General features: G+C 59.8%; 1 protein-coding gene across 4 annotated transcripts in view; it reads left to right on the top strand.

The window, feature by feature from the left end:
- Positions 1-17,901, top strand: part of NTNG2 (netrin G2) — a 64,351-nt gene that overhangs the window by 36,046 nt on the left and 10,404 nt on the right. For all 4 annotated transcript variants that reach the window (XM_066366881.1, XM_066366879.1, XM_066366883.1 and 1 more), the window contains 2 exons: positions 14,243-14,415; positions 17,498-17,524. In XM_066366881.1, the coding sequence (XP_066222978.1) occupies positions 14,243-14,415; positions 17,498-17,524 (200 nt within the window). The remainder of the gene's footprint in view (positions 1-14,242; positions 14,416-17,497; positions 17,525-17,901) is intronic.

The raw sequence follows: 17,901 nt of genomic DNA, 5'->3' as shown, positions 1-17,901 counted from the left end.
CACCCATGAGGGCGGCGAGTGTCGGAAAAACGGAGACCGGTGCATGTTGGCGAGGACGTGGGGGAGTTGGGACCCTGTGCTCGGCGGTGGGAATGCACAGGCCACAGGCTGAGCGACGCGGAGGGAGGTTACGGACAACGTGTCGAGAGCAGATGGGGGACAGTCAGGGACCAAGGCCGTCTTAGGATGGGCTCCAAAATTTTTTTTAAAGAATGAGTAAGGGGTGAGGAAAAGGGGGCGTGGATAAAGCATTTGAGAAGTTTGACCCCCCGAAAGGGAGCAGGGAGATGGGGCATGAACTGGGGGGGAGTGTGGGGGGAGAGGAGAGGGCTCTGGGGGGAGTGGGAGGCCCTGACAGGGCGGGGGGGACCTAACCCGAGTGTGTAAGGACAGAACACACAAGCGGGCTGACACTGAGGTCAGAAACCTGCTTCTAACACCTAGGGCCCCTGTCCATCCTGGCTCCTCACGGCCTCTCTGGAATGAGTCGTAGCCCCAAATCTTGGTCAGAGAGAGAAGCCTGTGCTTGAATTCAGGTTCTTTCGTTTGCCAGTTTACGGCCCAAGGCAGGTCGCTTCAAGTTCCCAGCCTCAGTTTCCCCACCTGTAATGGCGGTCCACTTCAATGAGGACTGTCTGAGACCTTGCAGGTTAGCTCAAGGCCCGGCATGCAGCAGGTGCTTGGGGCAGGGGCTCCTGTTCCATGTCAGGAGTCAGTATCGAGTTGGGGCCCCTCACTGGAAGGGCCCTCTCTAGCTGGACTGACTCTCGGGACCTCATCTCCCTGTTGGCTCTCAACTCTTCTGCCCCCTTCATTAGTCAGTGGGCGTGTGGGAAAGAGAAACTCATTTTAACGTTAGATGTAACCAAAGCGACTTCGGAAGAGGGTTACCGCCCACAGCTTACCAGGGAGCGGAGCCTGGCACCACACAGCACAGCCCGGCACCATGCGGGTGAGCCCAGGACTGCCTGGCACCATGTGGGTGAGCCCAGGACTGCCTGGCACCATGTGGGTGAGCCCAGCACTGCCTGGCACCATGTGGGTGACCCCGGAGGACCGGCGCTGGGCCCAGAGCAGGCTCCTGTACCCCGCCTCCCAGCTCTGTGACTCACAGGAACTTATTAGCTCTAATTGGGCTAATGCAGCCAGGCCGTTGGATACGGGAAGAGGCCAGTCAATCCCAGACGGCTTCCCAGCCTTGCTCTCACCCCGACTCCCTCTACCCCTCGGCAGAGGAGGCCTGGGCCGGGTCATTTTGAAGGCTCATTGGCAGTAGTCCTATACCCAACACATGTAAGACTCATGGATGCTCCCTTCTGCGTGCCCTGTGGCCCCCACACACCTGCCCAGCACACACGGGACTCCACTTCCATAGCGCCAGTCACGGACATGTGACACACTACGCCCCAGGCACCCCTGTCCCCAGGTCCCACCTGCAGGACGAGCTGCATGTCCGCAGGAGCCCAGGGGCAGCCTTGACCCCAGGGCGTCTTGCTGCTTCTCCCCTTTGGAGTTTGCCCATTCAGTGCTTGGGGTCTGAGAGACCTGGTTCCACCCTGTGGGGAAATGCCCCACTGCTGGGGGTCCTCCCCATCCCTCCCACCCTGTCTCTCAGCCTGTGCAGGACCCCCCACCACCCTACCCCCAGAAAGGCACAGGGCCTCAGGAGTTTGCTGGGGGTCCTCCGCATCCCTCCCACCCTGTCTCTCAGCCTGTGCAGGAGCCCCCACCACCCTACCCCCAGGGGAAGGCACAAGGGCCTCAGGAGTTTGCTGGGGGAGAAGGCCCGCCTCCCTCCTGTCCCTTGCTCTTTCCATACAGAGGACTTTCTCTCCCAAACACAAACCCAGTCAAGTCGCTTCGCTGCACGGGACCTTCTGTGGCTTCCCGTTGACCTCAGAATCAGACCTACAATCTGTAACTCTGCTCATGTCGACCGCAGGCTTCCCTGCCCCCCGGCCCCGGCAGCCTGGGCTGAGTCCTCGCAGACCAGACACCGATGTTGGGTCCCTGTGACTTGTCTCCGGGCTGTTCCTTCTGCCTGGAACACAACCCGGCCCTTCCCGGACCTCCTGTCTGACGAAGTCCCTGTCCCCCAGGGCTTGGCTCAGACAGCAGCTCTCCGGGGCTCCCAAAGGCTACAGACTGGGTACCATCCCTCTGTCCTCTGTCCCCTTCTCTGGCCTTCAAGGAGAGAGCACGCCAGCTGCACTGTCCTAGCGAGAGTAGCTGCACACTGATGGCGATGGCGGACCTATCCTCCCAACCCCCAGGCTCCGAGCTGGGAGGGAACTGGGTTTGGGTCCCGCTCTTCCACTGTGCAGTGCCAGCGCCGCCGAGGACCAGGAGGGCAGGCTGGACACCTGTTGAGTGCGTTCTCCTCGGCATTCATGAACAGAGGAACTTACTTACACGCACAAGGGAGTCTCAGTGTCAGAGATTCTTTCCCGAGAAGAGAGGGGCCCGGACACAGGCGCGGCGAGGCGGGAGGAGGCGGGCTGGGCCTGCTCACGCTCCGCTCGCGCCCACGCACATGCCCACGTCCACGCCCACGCCCGCGCCCAAGCCCACGCCCACCGTGGGCGCACAGTTTCCCAGCCTGCACCTGTGCCCCTCACCTGGGCCTAGCCCTTCCCTCTGGTGTCGGGACCTCCCACAGGGGCAGAAATGATTTTGCTTCAATCAGCCCACCTGGTCACGCCCACCACGTCGCCTCCAAGCCATGCACCGAAGCCCCAGCCCCCTCCCTCAGCCTCTCTCCTGTGTGCTGGGAGGCTGCCTCTGGCTTTGTAATAGGTAATAGGATTTATCGTTAGACTGGAGGAGGTGATGTATGTTAAAGTGCTTAATATAAAAGGACTTCGCACAGCCGCCCAAATTTGATTTGGCCAATGAACTCAATTGCCGGCCTGAATACGTTTGTTCCAGGAGCGCCGGCCAGCATTTATCCACGTCACCCTGGAAAAGCCAGGTCGTGTCAGGTGACCAAGGCCTCCCAGACCCGGCGCCCTACGCCTCTGCCCTCACCGCCCCCATCTGGGGGTCTCAGGCCTTGACAGCTCAAGTTTTCCATCGTCCCTCTAACACCCCAGCCCTGCCTCCATTCCCCTAATGAGTTGGAGAACAGGCGGAGGGGATGGATTGCCAAGAAGCCCCTGAGCCCTGGGCGCTCCCCTGCACCCCACTGTGCACCCCCTGTCTGAGGGGCCGCTGTCAATGCCCTGAAACCTTGGCGGGGTGGGACCTTTGAGGGGGGCCTCCCTGCCCAGCCCGGACACCATCTCCCCTCACCCAAGCTCACCGCCTCCTCGGTCCCCCACACCCACCCTGGGAGCGGATGACATCACCCTTTCCGGCAGCCAGGAGTTGACCTACATTCCTCCCACCCTCTGGTCTGGGAGGCTCTCCAAACACCCTGCTCTTCTCACCGCGCGGAGGGAAGGGCCCAGCTCACGATTTCCACGGAGCGCTGGTGCCAGGCCCCGGGCCAGATGGCACCCCTGCTGGCCATTCCCGGCCCCGCCCCACCGGGCAGGGCACGCTCCAGCCTGGCGCTAGCTGATGCCCCTGCCATCCTGACGACCACTTCGTGTGCCTTTCGGGCACCCCGCCGGGCCCAGAGGATGGTTAGGATGGGGGGGAGTCAGCATGCCAGCTGCCAGTGGGCAGAGGCAGAGCGCGTTTCCCGGGAACTCGGGGTGTCTGCGCTGCCTTCCTCTGGGGGTGAGGCCTGACGCTGCCTCCAAACTGTCGTGGTCTCCTGGGGCTCGTTAGGGACTCAGCAGTTCCAGAGAAAGGAGCAACTGTCATAGCCCATGGCTGTTGCCATCTGTCCAGTGGGCAGAGAGCAGGGCCAGCTTTCTGTGGGGAGTGGGGTCCTCCACGCCAGGCCTTGGGAGAGGTCAGGGGTCAGCCAGTGGGCCCTGACTCAGCCTGTGGTTGAGCAGGGGTGACAGGTGAGGCTGCCAGGCAAAGGCCGGGCTGCATTTAATGTATTCTAGATAAAGAACACAATTAGTTTTAAATTTAATTTTTTAAATTTCTTTTTTATTTAAATTAATATTTTAAACTTAATTTTAACCAAAAACATTATTGGTTGTTTACCTGAAATTCAAATTTAGCCAGGCATCCTAGATTTTGGTTTGCTAAGTCTGGTAACCATAGTGACAGGAGTGACTCTGGGATGGGGAGGTGAGCGTGTCCCCTGGTGGGGGTCCTCCCGGGCCTGGAGAACATGTCAGTCATGTCTGCCTTGGGTGCTGCCGGCTGCTGAGACAGGTCTGGGGACGAAGGGACATGTCTCTGGGGGCTGAGCCCCGGGGGGCTGCAGGGTAAGGCCAGTCTTCTTCCTAGGAACCCCCCCACTCCCACACCTCATACCAGCAACAACAATAACAACTGGTGTTTGTGGAGGGCTCGCCGCGTGCCAGACCCTGTGCCAAACCGTCCCCGTGGAACTGCTCCCCTCATCCCCCTGACAGCCTGGCGTGGGGGAACAGCCCATTCCCTGTTTTGCAGACCAGGAGACATAGACCCTGAGCCCGGACACGGGACCTCCTCACGCTGCCCCAGCCCGGCCAGGACACTGACTGGCCGTTAGCTGAGCAGCCACACTGTGCCGGACGCTGCAGAAAGCATCTGGCTTCGTCTCGGACCCCAAGTGCCCACCGTGTGCCAGGCAGCGCCGAGCACTCACGAACCACAAATAACAAAGGTGTGAATCTAAGCTAGAAGTCAACCCTTCCGGTTTGCACATGGAAGGTGTGAGTCCCAGAGAAGTGACTTGCTCAAGGTCACCCAGCTCGTCTGTAGCAGGCCCTGGCAAGAACCAGGCTGCTGGTTCAGCATCTGCCTCCCTCCCTCTCCCTCTCTCCCCTCCCTTTGTCTGTCTCCGTCTCTCCGTGCCCCTGCCAGAGATGGTTGCCATCCAAAGAGTTAAAGGCATGGGATTCTGAGATGGGTGAGGGACAGGAAGGGGACAGCGGGTCCTGGTGGGCTGCTGCCCAGAGGCAGGCTCCGTGGGCTGGCCAACCTCGCGCTGTCCCTCTGTTCATTATTAAATAATGCTTCCTGATGGATGAGCCGAAAAGTGCTGTGTCGCGGGGTCAGGCGGCTCAGGTGATGGTTTTCTGGTGAGATTGATGGTTCTCGAAGGTCAAACTCAGAAAGCAATTCCTTGGGAAAATTGATACCACAGACGCGGAGGGAAGATTTGGGCCGGAGACTCAGCCAGGAGTCTGAACCACCCAGCCAGGTCTGGACGGGGGAGAAGCTGGTGTTGGGGGAGAGGAGGTGGGAAAAGGGGCCTGTTCTGCGGCTGCGTTTCCTTGGCCAAGGCCGGCCTCGGAATGGGTAAGGAGGGTGGTGGTGGCAGGCATGGGGAGGGGCAGCCCCAGTGCCCCCTCCCCTGGTCTTCCTTACCCACATGGGATCCACACAAGGCGAGCGCTGGGGGTGGCAGAGTGGCCATGAGGTCCAACCCTAGTGCCCAAGATCCCTGGGTTCAAATCCGGCTTCCTCCGCGTTCTCACCTGAAGAACAGAAAGAGAGGCGCTCTGGGCTTTGCACAGGGGTCCCGTTAGCAACGCACGTCGTCCGGCACCTGTCCGCACGTGAGTGCCCAGGAACTTGTGTGTGCGTGCCGGCTTACTCACACTAGTTCTCCCTCCTCTCAAGGGCCTCCTGACGTGGGAAAAGTGGTCACAGGGTGCAGTCCTAGGGAGGAAGCACGTGCCTGCGTTTCCGGGGTACGTGGGGCTACTCTGAGCCTGTGTGTGTCTGAGAACCAGCGCCAGAGACTCCCCGGGCCACTGCCCCGCTGCCTGCTTGAAACCTTTCCTAAGGCGGGGTCCACCGCTGGGTGGCCTTGGGCAACCTGACGTCTCTGTGCTCCCTTCCTTGCCTGTGAGATGGAGACAGTGGTCACACTCACACTCACACACACTCACACACTCACACACACTCACACACTCACACACACTCACACTCACACACTTACACACACACACTCTCACACACACTCACACACACACTCATACACACTCACACACTCATACACACACACACTCATACACACACACTCACACACACACTCACACTCATACACACACACTCACACACACATTTACACACTCACACACACATTTACACACTCACACTCCACACTCACACTCACACACACACTCACACACACTCATACACACTCACACACTCATACACACACTCACACACACTCATACACTCACACACTCACACACTCACACTCATACACACACACTCACACACACATTTACACACACTCACACTCCACACACACACACACTTACACACACTCACACACTCACACTCACACACACTCATACACACACTCACACACACTCACACACACTCACACACTCACACACACACTTACACACACTCACACTCACACACTCACACACACACACACACACACACACACACACGTCTCTTGTGAAGAACCAGTGCGTTTGTTCGTGGACAGCTCGGGAGCCTGTCTCTAGAAGCTCACAGGATGAGAGGTGAGAGGCGACGGGAGCCTGGCGTGCGTGGGGCCCGCTCTAAGCGGGTGCTTTACTGGCCGTCTCCCACTTGCTCCTTACCACAACCCTGTGAGGTGGGTGAGTGGCCCCTCCCATTTCACGGGTTAGGGAGCTGAGGCCGAGGGAAGTCCGGCATCTTTCCTCGGTCACGCAGTAAGCGGCGGGACAGCCCAAGCTGGTGGGACCCAGGGGACAGGGCCTCCATTTCAGTCACCGTGGAGACAAGGGAGGGTGGGCCCCTGCTGTGTGCCAGGCTTGGTTCCCTCCCAGCCCTGTGGCGGGGGGTGGGGGGTTGCACTCCTTACATCCCCCATTCCCTCTCCATCAACGACCAATGTCACTAGTCCTTATGACGGCCCGTGGTGTAGGCAGGATCGTTGCCGCCCACTTCTCAGGTGAGAAAACGGAGACCCAGATTAATTAGGACCCTGTGTAGGGCCACGCAGCCATGCACACTGGGAGCCCTTGGAAGCCCCGCCAGGGACTGCGCAGCGGATGCCAGCCATGTGGGTCTCACGGGCCACCAGGAGTGAAGACACTAAGTGTGAGCTCTGCCCCTGACCAGCTCGGGGACCTCAGTCCGCTTACGTCAGCACCCGGGCCTCGGTTTCCCCATCTTCCCAGTGGAGATAATGACCGTACCTCCCGCAGGGCTGTCGTGAGCGGCCAGGTGTTAATTTGTGGGGAGGTCTCAGGTCTCGACATGGCACCCTCCACCCTCCATCCACAGCCTTTCTTTAAAGGTGCAGTGCGAGCCTGACCAGGTGGTGGCGCAGTGGATAGAGCATTGGACTGGGACGCGGAGGACCCAGGTTCGAGACCCCGAGGTCCGCCAGCTTGAGCACGGGCTCATCTGGTTTGAGCAAAAGCTCACCAGCTTGGACCCAGGACTGTTATGTTTGGTGAAGTTCCATTTACCCATTTTTTCCTCTGCGGCATGTTTTGGGCGTCACGAGTAGGAAACCACTGCTTAATCCAAAGTCAAGCTGTATAACCCGTGTGTCCCGCAGAGCCTCCTGGTTCTAGCTCTTACGCTCAGGTCTTTGGTCCGTCCCGGGTTCATTTCTGTTTCTGCTGCGAGGCGGGGTTCTCACGTGAGGACCCCTCATATGATTTACTTACTTAACAGTTGACTTAACACACGTTTAAACTTTGGCCTCCCCGAGGTAATGCCAGCCCCGGTTTGATGAGTTTGTCACTTAAAAGAAATACTGTACGTTCAAAACTACGTATGCAGTCACCGCCGGCCCGTTTTACAATCCCGCGCGCCTCCACCACGCGTCCACGCTCCACTCTGGGAGACGCAGAACGCAGTGAGCACAGGGAGCGGGGACGCGACACAGGGGCCGCCCCGAGGGAGGGACTGTGAAAGGCCTCCCTGGAGAGGTGACATGTGGCCTCGAGCCTGACACTTCCCCTTGGCATTAGCTTTAGGAAGAGAGGATCGAGTCTGGCAACATTTTCCAGGCAAGGAAACAGCACGTGCAAAGGTCCAGAGGGAAGCAAGATCAGAACACATGCTGGACAGAACGGGGAGAGAGGCAAAGAGACATGGGGGGGGGGAAGAGAGAGACAGACAGACAGACGTAGGACACAGAGAGACCCAGAAAGGTCAAGCCCCATACACAAACGCATCACACACAGACACAGAGGCAGCATTGCCCAGAGCTCCCGGCAGGAGTCAGGAAGACAAGGAAGCCGTCCATGGACTGGGTCCTGTTTCTGTGCCAGCCCGCCGAGGCTCCCGCCACACCGCGTGGGCTCCTCCTGGCTGCCCTGCCCAGCAAGGAGCTCTTATCTCTCTCGTATGGGAGCACCGTGCTCATTCCAGGACTCCTCCAGGGACTCCGCCAGGGAGAGCGAGAGGCCAAGGCACCCTCTGGGAGGTGGGGCTGGGGGGAGGGGCTGGCCAGCATGCGGCTGGGGGGTGGGGGTCGGGGGGGGGGGGGTCCTGGGTGTGGTCAGGGAGGGGCCCTGGGTGCGGTCAGGAGGAACCAACCACACGCCCTTGAGCAGGCCCCCTCCCCTGCACCACGCCACGCGTCCAGCTCTGACATCCCGAGACTCCCTGCTCTCGTCACTACGATAGGTTTCTCAGACTCAGCTGGTCTTCTGTGCATTTTTAACAAGCCAAGGTCAATGTTACCACCCAAAGTTGAGATGGCAATCTTTTCCTTTATGTAGCTGATATCTAAAAATATCTCGTCCTCGGGCCAGAGGCGCGGAGAACATTCCTGGTTCCACACAGCTGGGTGTTTCTCTCTAGCCAGCTCAGTGGGATATTAAATAGGAACTGAGACGAAGGGGGGGAAAAAAATGAAAAAAAAAAACAAAAACCTTCTGAGGTCAAATACATTTTGCAAACAAACTTGTTAGACAAAGTCAGACAGGCTTCGTTACTGCAGGGCTTGTCAGAGCCTTTACATGCGGTACGCACAGTGTCACTGGGTGGGGTGGGGGGCAGGGGGCCGGGCGTGAGGGCACTGGGACAGTGTCACACACGTCGGCCCCGTAGGGGTGAGCACAGGACCTTTCTTTGCCAAGGATCACCCCTGGGGTCTCCAGGAAGAAGAGTCCCCAGCGCCGACCGGCGCCTGTCCATCCCCCTCTGCCTGGCCCACAGCTGGGCACACAGTACACGTGGTCGTGCCCTGGGACTCCAGAGGAACAGTGAGCTGGCTTGTGCCCGGGCCACTTATTTCAGCTCTGTGCTGTCGTAAAGCCGGGGACAGGGTCAGTGTCCAGGTTGCAGCACTGGGTCCATCCTTGGACCTGGGGCTTGAGAGTCACAGACAGCAGATGGCGTGTGTCGTGGACCAGTGGTCTCCCCTGCCCCCCCCCCCCACCCTGGGCCGGAGGGACCCTCTCCTCCTGAGAGGGACGGTGTGCATGAGCTCGGGAACCAGCCGCCTTCGCTACCCTGGCCCGACTTTGTACTTTTAAACAGTGTTTTCTATCTGCCTATCAAAGCAATGGCTGCTCACTCCAGAGACGGTCGACAACGTGCGGAGAGACAAAGAAGAAAATAAAAATCCTTTACGATCCCACCCCCACCCCCACCTAGGAACCACAGGAAGGCCCCCATGCTTTCTGCTGGCGTTCGGGGTACAGATACAGGTCTCTTCCACGCAGTCAGGAGTGACACGGGTTGTCGGTGGGGGGCTGCCGTAGCAAGAGACCATGGACTGGGGGCTGAAGCCACAGACGTTTATTTCCTCACAGCTCTGGAGGCTGGAAGTCCAGGATCAGGGTGCTGGCAGGTTGGCTTCCGGTGACCTGCCGTCGGCCACCTTCTCAGTGTGGCCTCACATGGCCCAGAGAGAGTGCTTCTCCCCAGCCCTAGCCGATGAGGACCCCGCCCTTACAACCTCACGTAATCACCTCTCTGAAGACCCCATCTCCAAATACAGCCACGCTGGAGGCTAAGCTTCCGCATATGGATTTGGGGGACACAGTGCGGTCCACAGCACTGCGATTCATACAGCTGCATTCTACACTGAATATACCGAAGGGTCCTGCTCTCTGCAATCCGCGCTCTATCCTACGTCAGCCTCTCGGGCTGGGGCTCGAGGTCACTGCGTCCCAGAGCCATTTTGGGGACAGCCCTGTGACTGTGGGCAAGATACTTAACCTCCCTGAGGCGCCATCTCCTCGTCTGCACAACGGGAGTGGGAATAGGGCCAGGTCTGTGGCCATTAAAGGACCGAAGCAGAAACCAGGAGACGCTGACACAGAGCAAGCCCTCAGAGAGTGGTCGTTTACGTCTGTGTTCGGGACATTCTCCGCGGCTCGAAACGGCCTTCGACGAGACCAGAGGTCTCCAAACTTTTTACACAGGGGGCCAGTTCACTGTCCCTCAGACCATTGGAGGGCCGGACTATAAAAAAAACTATGAACAAATCCCTATGCACACTGCACATATCTTATTTTAAAGTAAAAAAACAAAACGGGAACAAATACAATATTTATAATAAAGAACAAGTAAATTTAAATCAACAAACTGACCAGTATTTCAATGGGAACTATGGGCCTGCTTTTGGCTAATGAGATGGTCAATGTCCAGTTCCATATTTGTCGCTGCTAGCCGTAACAAGTGATATGACGCACTTCCGGAGCCGTGACGCGTGCGTCCTGCGTCACCGGAAGTAGTGCTGTACGGAGCGATGCCGCGCTTTGCGGAGTCTCACTGACCACCAATGAAAGAGGTGCCGGAAGTGCGGCGGGGGCGGATAAATGGCCTCGGGGGGCCGCAGTTTGGGGACCCCTGGACTATATAATATCCACAGCATAGACGTCCCTTGATTTCCGTAACCATTCTGCAAGATGACTCGGGGGTAGAGGGGACCTCCGAGGACAGCAGCCCTGGACGCTGAAGCCCTGGCGGTGGGGGGGGGGGGCAGGGTGTTAACTCAGAGCTGCCAGCCTAGTGGACAGGGGCGGCCAGGGTCCCGTCTGGGGTCCTTGCCCGGAAGGCAGCCCTCTGAGACCCTCCAGGGGCTCCGGTCACCTGGGGACACAGGGCAGGGCGGAGCTGGAGGGTCTGGCAGGACCACAAGCAGTGAGGGAAGATGCCAGGCCTGCGCCGTGCAGGTGCGACCGTGCAGAGGCCAGAGGACAGGAGAGCCGGAAGCAGCCCTCTGCCCAGCGCGGGGCTGGGGGAAGGGAGGGGGCAGATCCTGAGATGGAGAAGGAGGGCGGGGCACGCATTCAGGGCTGGTCCTGGAGATGATGGCAGTGTTGAGAACGAATGACACCTGCCAGGCGTCCCCGGCTGTTGGAGGTGATGGGGACTCCACCCTCATCCAGGTTGCTGTCCTCCGTGGCCAGCCAGGGCACAGCCTCCTCCCTGATCTCCGTACCCCGGACCTCGCACCCTCCCCCGCCCCCCGACAGGCCACTCTCCACGGAGTGGCCACAGTGACAGAAAATACGGGACGGAGCAGGACAGTCCCAGCCTGTCCTTGGCTCCAGCCTGCGTCACCGGTCTGGCCTCCTCCTGGCCTCCTCCGGGCCTCTGGGCTTCTCTCGGGCCTCACAGGCTCAGCTCTCTCCTCAGCCCTAGGGTCTTACTCCTTCCGGAAGGTTCTCCGCTCCTCACCTGAGTAGCTCTCAGTCCTCCTTCAGGTCGTAGCTGAAAGCTGTTCTTCCTAGAAGCGGGCCCGCCTCCCCTGCCTCTAAGGACCCCCGCACACTCTCTCCTCTGCCTATCATCGGGCACCTGTCACAACTGACACTGATTAAAGGTTTGCATGATTATTGTTTTTAAATCAAGAGTCTATTTGTTTTTAGGGTTTAGTATACAGAAAATGGGGCGATTGTACAGAAAGTTTCTAATATCCTTGCTTCCCCTGTTCGGCCTCCCCTCTTCGTAACATTTAGCATTAGTTGGTATACTTGTTACAGTTGATGAACCAACACTGATACATTATTATTAGCTAAAGCGGCAGTTCATAGTAGGCTTCACTCTGGGTGTTGTATGTTCTCCGGGTTTAGACAAATGTCTTATGTCATGTAGCCACCATGACAGGTTATACAGAATCGTCCCGTGCCCCACCTGTTCATTCTGCTGACCCTCCCCCAGTCACTGGTTTTTAAAATTATCTCCCTGCCACACCCACACTTCGTCAGAGAACGGACCCCGTCTGCTTTGTTGACCTCACAGTCACTGTCCCCAGCTCAGAGCCTGGCTATTAACAGGTGTCCCATAAATATGTTTCTCTGCATAATTTAATAAAAATAGAATTCTGTTAGACAGATTATTCTGCAATTTGCTTCTTACCAATATTGACAACATATCTTGGACACTTTCCCAAATCAGAATACAAAGCATTCTCCCTCTGATTTGTCATTATGGAAGATTTCCAACAAGGCTACAAAAATAGAATCTACTAAAAACAAAACAAAGCAAAACAAAACAACAGAGTCTACTACGGTGAGCCACCTGCCACCCCACCCCGGCAGTTACAACGCGTGGTCTTCCTTGTCTCGTCTCTGCCTCTGCCGTGTTCTTCCTTTCTGGGTTATTCTGAAGCCGATCCCGGACACTAGATATTTCGTCTGTAAATGTTTCCACGTGAATCTCTAAAAGATAAGGATTTTTAAAAACACAACCTCAACGCCATTATTGCATCCAATAAACATTCATTTAATTCATCAAATACAGTCCATGCTTTACCAGGCGGTGGCACAGTAGATAGAGTGTAGGACTAGGATGCAGAAAACCCACGTTCGAAGCCTGAGGTCACCAGCTTGAGCATAGGGTTGCTCGCTTGGGCGTGGGATCAGAGACATGACCCCATGGTCGCTGGCTTGAAGCCCAAGGTCACTGGCTTGAGCAAGGGGTCACTTGCTCTGCTGGAGCCCCACCCTGGTCAAGGCATATATATATGAGAAAGCAATCAGTGAACAACTAAGGAGCCACAACAAAGAATTGATGCTTCTCATCTCTCTCCCTGTCTGCCCCTATCTGTCCCTCTCTCTCTATCACACACAAAAAAGTTCAAATACAGTCTGTGTCCAAATGTCCAGCTGTCTAACAAATACACATTCCCCGTGTCCGTTTGAGTTTGAGGCTGTTTGGCTAAAGACCCAGGTGAGGCCCACACCCGGCACCCGCGCCTTTGCCTCCGAGGTTTCGCTCCACCTGTCTCTGTTCTCGCCCCACCCAACTTTGCCCCTCGCCACGCACCTGTTAGAGGAGCCGGCCCGCATTTCTGGAGTTTCCCTCTGTCTGGAAGTTGCCGACTGCACCCCTGGTGTTGTTGAGCACGTTTCTCTGTCCTCTGTGTTTCCTGCCAATGCACAGCTGGATCCAGAGGGCTATCAGATTCAAGTTCAGTTTTGTTTTGACAGGACTGCCCTGGGGTGGGTGTGCCTTTCTGCCGGGAAGCTTCTCTCCGCTTGTCTCTCTGTGTGATGTTCCAGGCGGTCGATAGTGGGAGCCTCGGGCCTTTCCCCCAGTGGGGGCCGCTCAGTGGGGACCTTCTGATTCTGTCATTCCTTCTTCAGTCATTGGCTGGACTGCTTCTATAACAGAGACTGTCCTCACCGACTGTTGTTTGCCCGGAGGTAGAGTTTATACAGCACAGGCCGGATGAAGGCTTGATTCTTTCCCTTTATTTACTGGTTTTCAGAGAAATGAGTTGCCTATAAATATTTGAATGAATGAATGAATGAATAATACACGTGTGGGTGAACTGACGGGGGGGGGGGGAGTCAGGGTTCTTTCTGTCTGCCCTCAAGGGCATGGGCGTGGCCATGGCTGCCAGCAGAAATGCCACCTGGGGCCAGGTAGGCTCCGGTCTCCACAGCCAGGGGCTGGGAGTAAGTAGCTCTTGCTACTGTCAACCCACCTCAGGCTAGAGCCAAGGTGATCAGAAGCTGGGCTGCTAAAAATACGGCATCTAGGACGAGGGAGCCTTGTCAGCCCTCCCGACTGCGACACAGGGAATCCTCGGAGCCGGGATTGCAGAGCACAGACCAACGGCATGAGTCCGGGGGCAGCCTTCCTCCTGAGCAGGGACTGAAACGGTGTTCCCTCCACGGGAGGGGCGGCGGGAGCCTTTGTTCTGAGGAGAATCCTGGCAGGTTGGACTCGGGGCCTCATGGGTCCCTCCCAGGCCCTGTCCCTGGGGACCAGCTGGCCTGCCATGAGCTGACTCTCCGTCCCTGTGTCCCCGCAGATGCAAGTGTAACCTGCACGCCAACCTGTGCTCCGTGCACGAGGGCAGCCTGCAGTGTGAGTGTGAGCACAACACCACGGGCCCCGACTGCAGCAAGTGCCGGAAGAACTTCCGCACCCGGTCCTGGCGGGCCGGCTCCTACCTGCCGCTGCCCCACGGCTCTCCCAACGCGTGTACGTACGGGCCGGGCCGGGCCGCGTCCTGGCCACCGGGCTCCGGCCTCCAGCCGACGGACCGTGGTCTCTCCACCCTTCCAGCCCCAGAGTTCTGGGTCTCTCTCACATGCATGCACACACATGCACATACAAACACATGCAACTACACATGCAAGCAGTCCTGTGCACGTATACATGTAGACACGTGTGCACTTACAAACATGCATGCACAAACACAAGCACATGCCCACACACACACAGAGGCACAGGTGTGTGCGTGCACACCCCCCTTGGTACGCGTTCCCCTGCGCCAGGCCCTGTAATCAAGACCCTGCAGCACGCCTGCGTTCTCCCGAAAACTCACCTGCTGTCCGGGCCCTGGCGGGAGGGGACCCTCAATGAGCAGCTCGCCATCTTCCTGGCTGTCCTTCCCTTCTTGACCCTGAGAGCCGGGGATGGAGAGAAGGCCCGGGGGGTGTCAGAGCGGAGCGTGGGGGACCCTTGTCCAGCTGACTGGTCAGCGCCGTCCCTCAGAACCGGCGTTCATGGGCATTGACAGCCATGCTGGTGGCCAACGCCCTGCGCCCTCAGAGCGCCCTGAAGCAGGTCCCCCGTGACCCTGCCCGTTACCCCGTATACAGAGGGGCCTTCGAGGCCTTCACAAAGTCTTCTGCCGCCCTGGTCCCTGCCCCCGCCCTCTGCACAGCCCTCTTGTCCCCAGGGTGTGGCCTGCATCCTGAACACCCCCGTTTATCGGGGGCCCCAGCAGAGTCCACAGTGTCTCCGGGGCGCCCCGAGCTGAGGGGAGAAGGGCAGCGGGACCCACTGCCGTCTGCCGCTTGGCGGGCACTTCGCGGAGAGGCTGCACGCAGGACTGCACTCGCAGCTCCGCACTCAGCCCCCGCGGCAGTGCTCTTAGTGCTGCCCACCCGGGGCCTCCTGGGGTGAACTCTGTGTCACGTGCCCGCACCGGGTCCCAAGGCCTGTGCACACCTGATTCCAAAGCCAGGGCTGGACAATGGCCTCTTGCACCCGAATGGCCAGCTGCCTACCCCCACACCACCCCCAGGACATGGCAGGAGCCCCCCACCCCCAGGATGAGGCAGGAGCCCCCCACCCCCAGGACGAGGCAGGAGCCCCCCACCCCCAGGATGAGGCAGGAGCCCCCCACCCCCAGGACATGGCAGGAGCCCCCCACCCCCAGGATGAGGCAGGAGCCCCCCACCCCCAGGACGAGGCAGGAGCCCCCCACCCCCAGGACATGGCAGGAGCCCCCCCACCCCCAGGACGAGGCAGGAGCCCCCCACCCCCAGGACGAGGCAGGAGCCCCCCACCCCCAGGACGAGGCAGGAGCCCCCCACCCCCAGGCCATGGCAGGAGCCCCCTCACCCCCAGGCCATGGCAGGAGCCCCCTCACCCCCAGGCCATGGCAGGAGTCCCCTCACCCCCAGGACGAGGCAGGAGCCCCCCACCCCCAGGACGAGGCAGGAGCCCCCCACCCCCAGGACATGGCAGGAGCCCCCCACCCCCAGGACATGGCAGGAGCCCTCCACCCCCAGGACGAGGCAGGAGCCCCCCCACCCCCAGGACATGGCAGGAGCCCCCTCACCCCCAGGATGAGGCAGGAGCCCCCCACCCCCAGGACGAGGCAGGAGCCCCCCCACCCCCAGGACGAGGCAGGAGCCCCCCCACCCCCAGGACGAGGCAGGAGCCCCCCACCCCCAGGACGAGGCAGGAGCCCCCCACCCCCAGGACGAGGCAGGAGCCCCCCCACCCCCAGGACATGGCAGGAGCCCCCCACCCCCAGGACATGGCAGGAGCCCCCTCACCCCCAGGACATGGCAGGAGCCCCCTTACCCCCAGGACATGGCAGGAGCCCCCCACCCCCAGGACATGGCAGGAGCCCCCTTACCCCCAGGACATGGCAGGAGCCCCCTTACCCGCAGGACATGGCAGGAGCCCCCCCACCCCCAGGATGAGGCAGGAGCCCCCCACCCCCAGGACGAGGCAGGAGCCCCCCATCAGCACCCCTCCCACCCACCCGAGAAGGATTTATGTGACTTTAGGCTGATCAAAGCAGAAACCCTCACAGGGAGCCCGTGACAGGCATGTCATGTGTGTGCATGTGCGTGTGCGGGGCGGGCAGCGCAGCAGGCTTTGATGGCGGCTTGCCAGGCGCTGCCAGCACCCCGGCCTTCAGAGGCGCGGACAGCGGCCCCCGCACTCCCTGGCCCCCAGGAGCCCGCCCCGCCCCTTGTTGCCTGAACCCTTTCTCCAGGCCCTGGCACTGGCCCCTCTGACTGGCAGTCTCCCTGTGCTGCTGGTCCCCCTTCCCACCTCCTCTCTGGCCTCGTTCTCCTTCTAGAAGGGTCCCCCAGGGTCTCCAGGCCCCCACAGACCAGACTCTGCCCTGCAGGTCACAGCCCCTGTCCACCCAGAGATGACGGACAGGGCGGGCCAGGCCTTTGCTCCCCTCAGTCCTGCACGGGCAGCTGAGCCCCCTTGTTTGGGGTGCTGGCCCTGCTCCCCACTTCCCCAGGGCCCCGCCAGGTCCCCAAGCCCCAGGAGCAGGGCCACCCTGTCCTTTCTCACCTGGGCCCCCCAGGAGAAAAGAGCCCCAGGAGACAGACTGAAATAAGTCCAGGTTAATTGTGCCCTCCCAACCATGTCCCCATCTCAGCATGTCCCCTCCCAACCATGTCCCCATCTCAGCATGTCCCTGACACCCAGGGAGCCACGCCGCAAGCCTCAGGGTCACCCTCGACTACAGCCCCAGCTCCCGCCTCCTCACCCCGGGCCCCTCCACTCACCCTCCCCTCTGCAAACAAAGGCCCCTCCTCACTGGGGGGCTCCTGGCTTCTGAACCTTCAACCTTCAGTGCCACCGCCCATCCTGGCTCTGAGACTGGTTCTCCATCTGCAAAATGGGCTAATAGCGGCCGCCCCCTCACCGGGAGGCAGCAATACCTGCACCAGGCCCTCCGCAGCGAGGGCTCAGAACCGCTCTGGACTCTAAGTTTCCTCCCTGGCCCCGCCCCGCCACCCGCAGGGAAAGGGTCCTTGCTTCTGGGGCCACCACGCTGTGACCCTTCTCTCCACAGGTGCTGCTGCAGGCTCCGCTGTTGGCAGTAAGTACACACTCGGGTCCTGGCCTGGGGCAGCGATGAGGGTCTGCAGTGCACGCCCCTCCCTGCGTGTCCCGGAAAGAGTAGGAGAGAGAAGCACGGGGCCTCCTGTCCCCGCTGGGCCTCGGGCTGTCCCCGCATCGTGCCCCGTGCCCCGTGTGCATGGTCACCTCTCCCCTCCTTCCTGCCCCTCCTGCCGCCTGCAGCCTCGCCCGCCCTCACGGCTTCTCCCCCCAGCTTCTTGGTTAGTGCTGCTTTGGAAAGGCCCCCATGAGCCCCGGGTGAGTCCCGGCCCCTCCCTCTCGGCTCAGGCAACAGTGGGGGGGTCACCTTCATCCCCCGCAGCCTGACCTTGGGGTGCGGCCTCCCTCCACGCAGCC

This window comes from Saccopteryx leptura, chromosome 2 (genome assembly GCF_036850995.1).
Source record: "Saccopteryx leptura isolate mSacLep1 chromosome 2, mSacLep1_pri_phased_curated, whole genome shotgun sequence".
Classification (NCBI taxonomy): Eukaryota; Metazoa; Chordata; class Mammalia; order Chiroptera; family Emballonuridae; genus Saccopteryx; species Saccopteryx leptura.
This window is presented reverse-complemented; position numbering and strand designations above follow the sequence as displayed.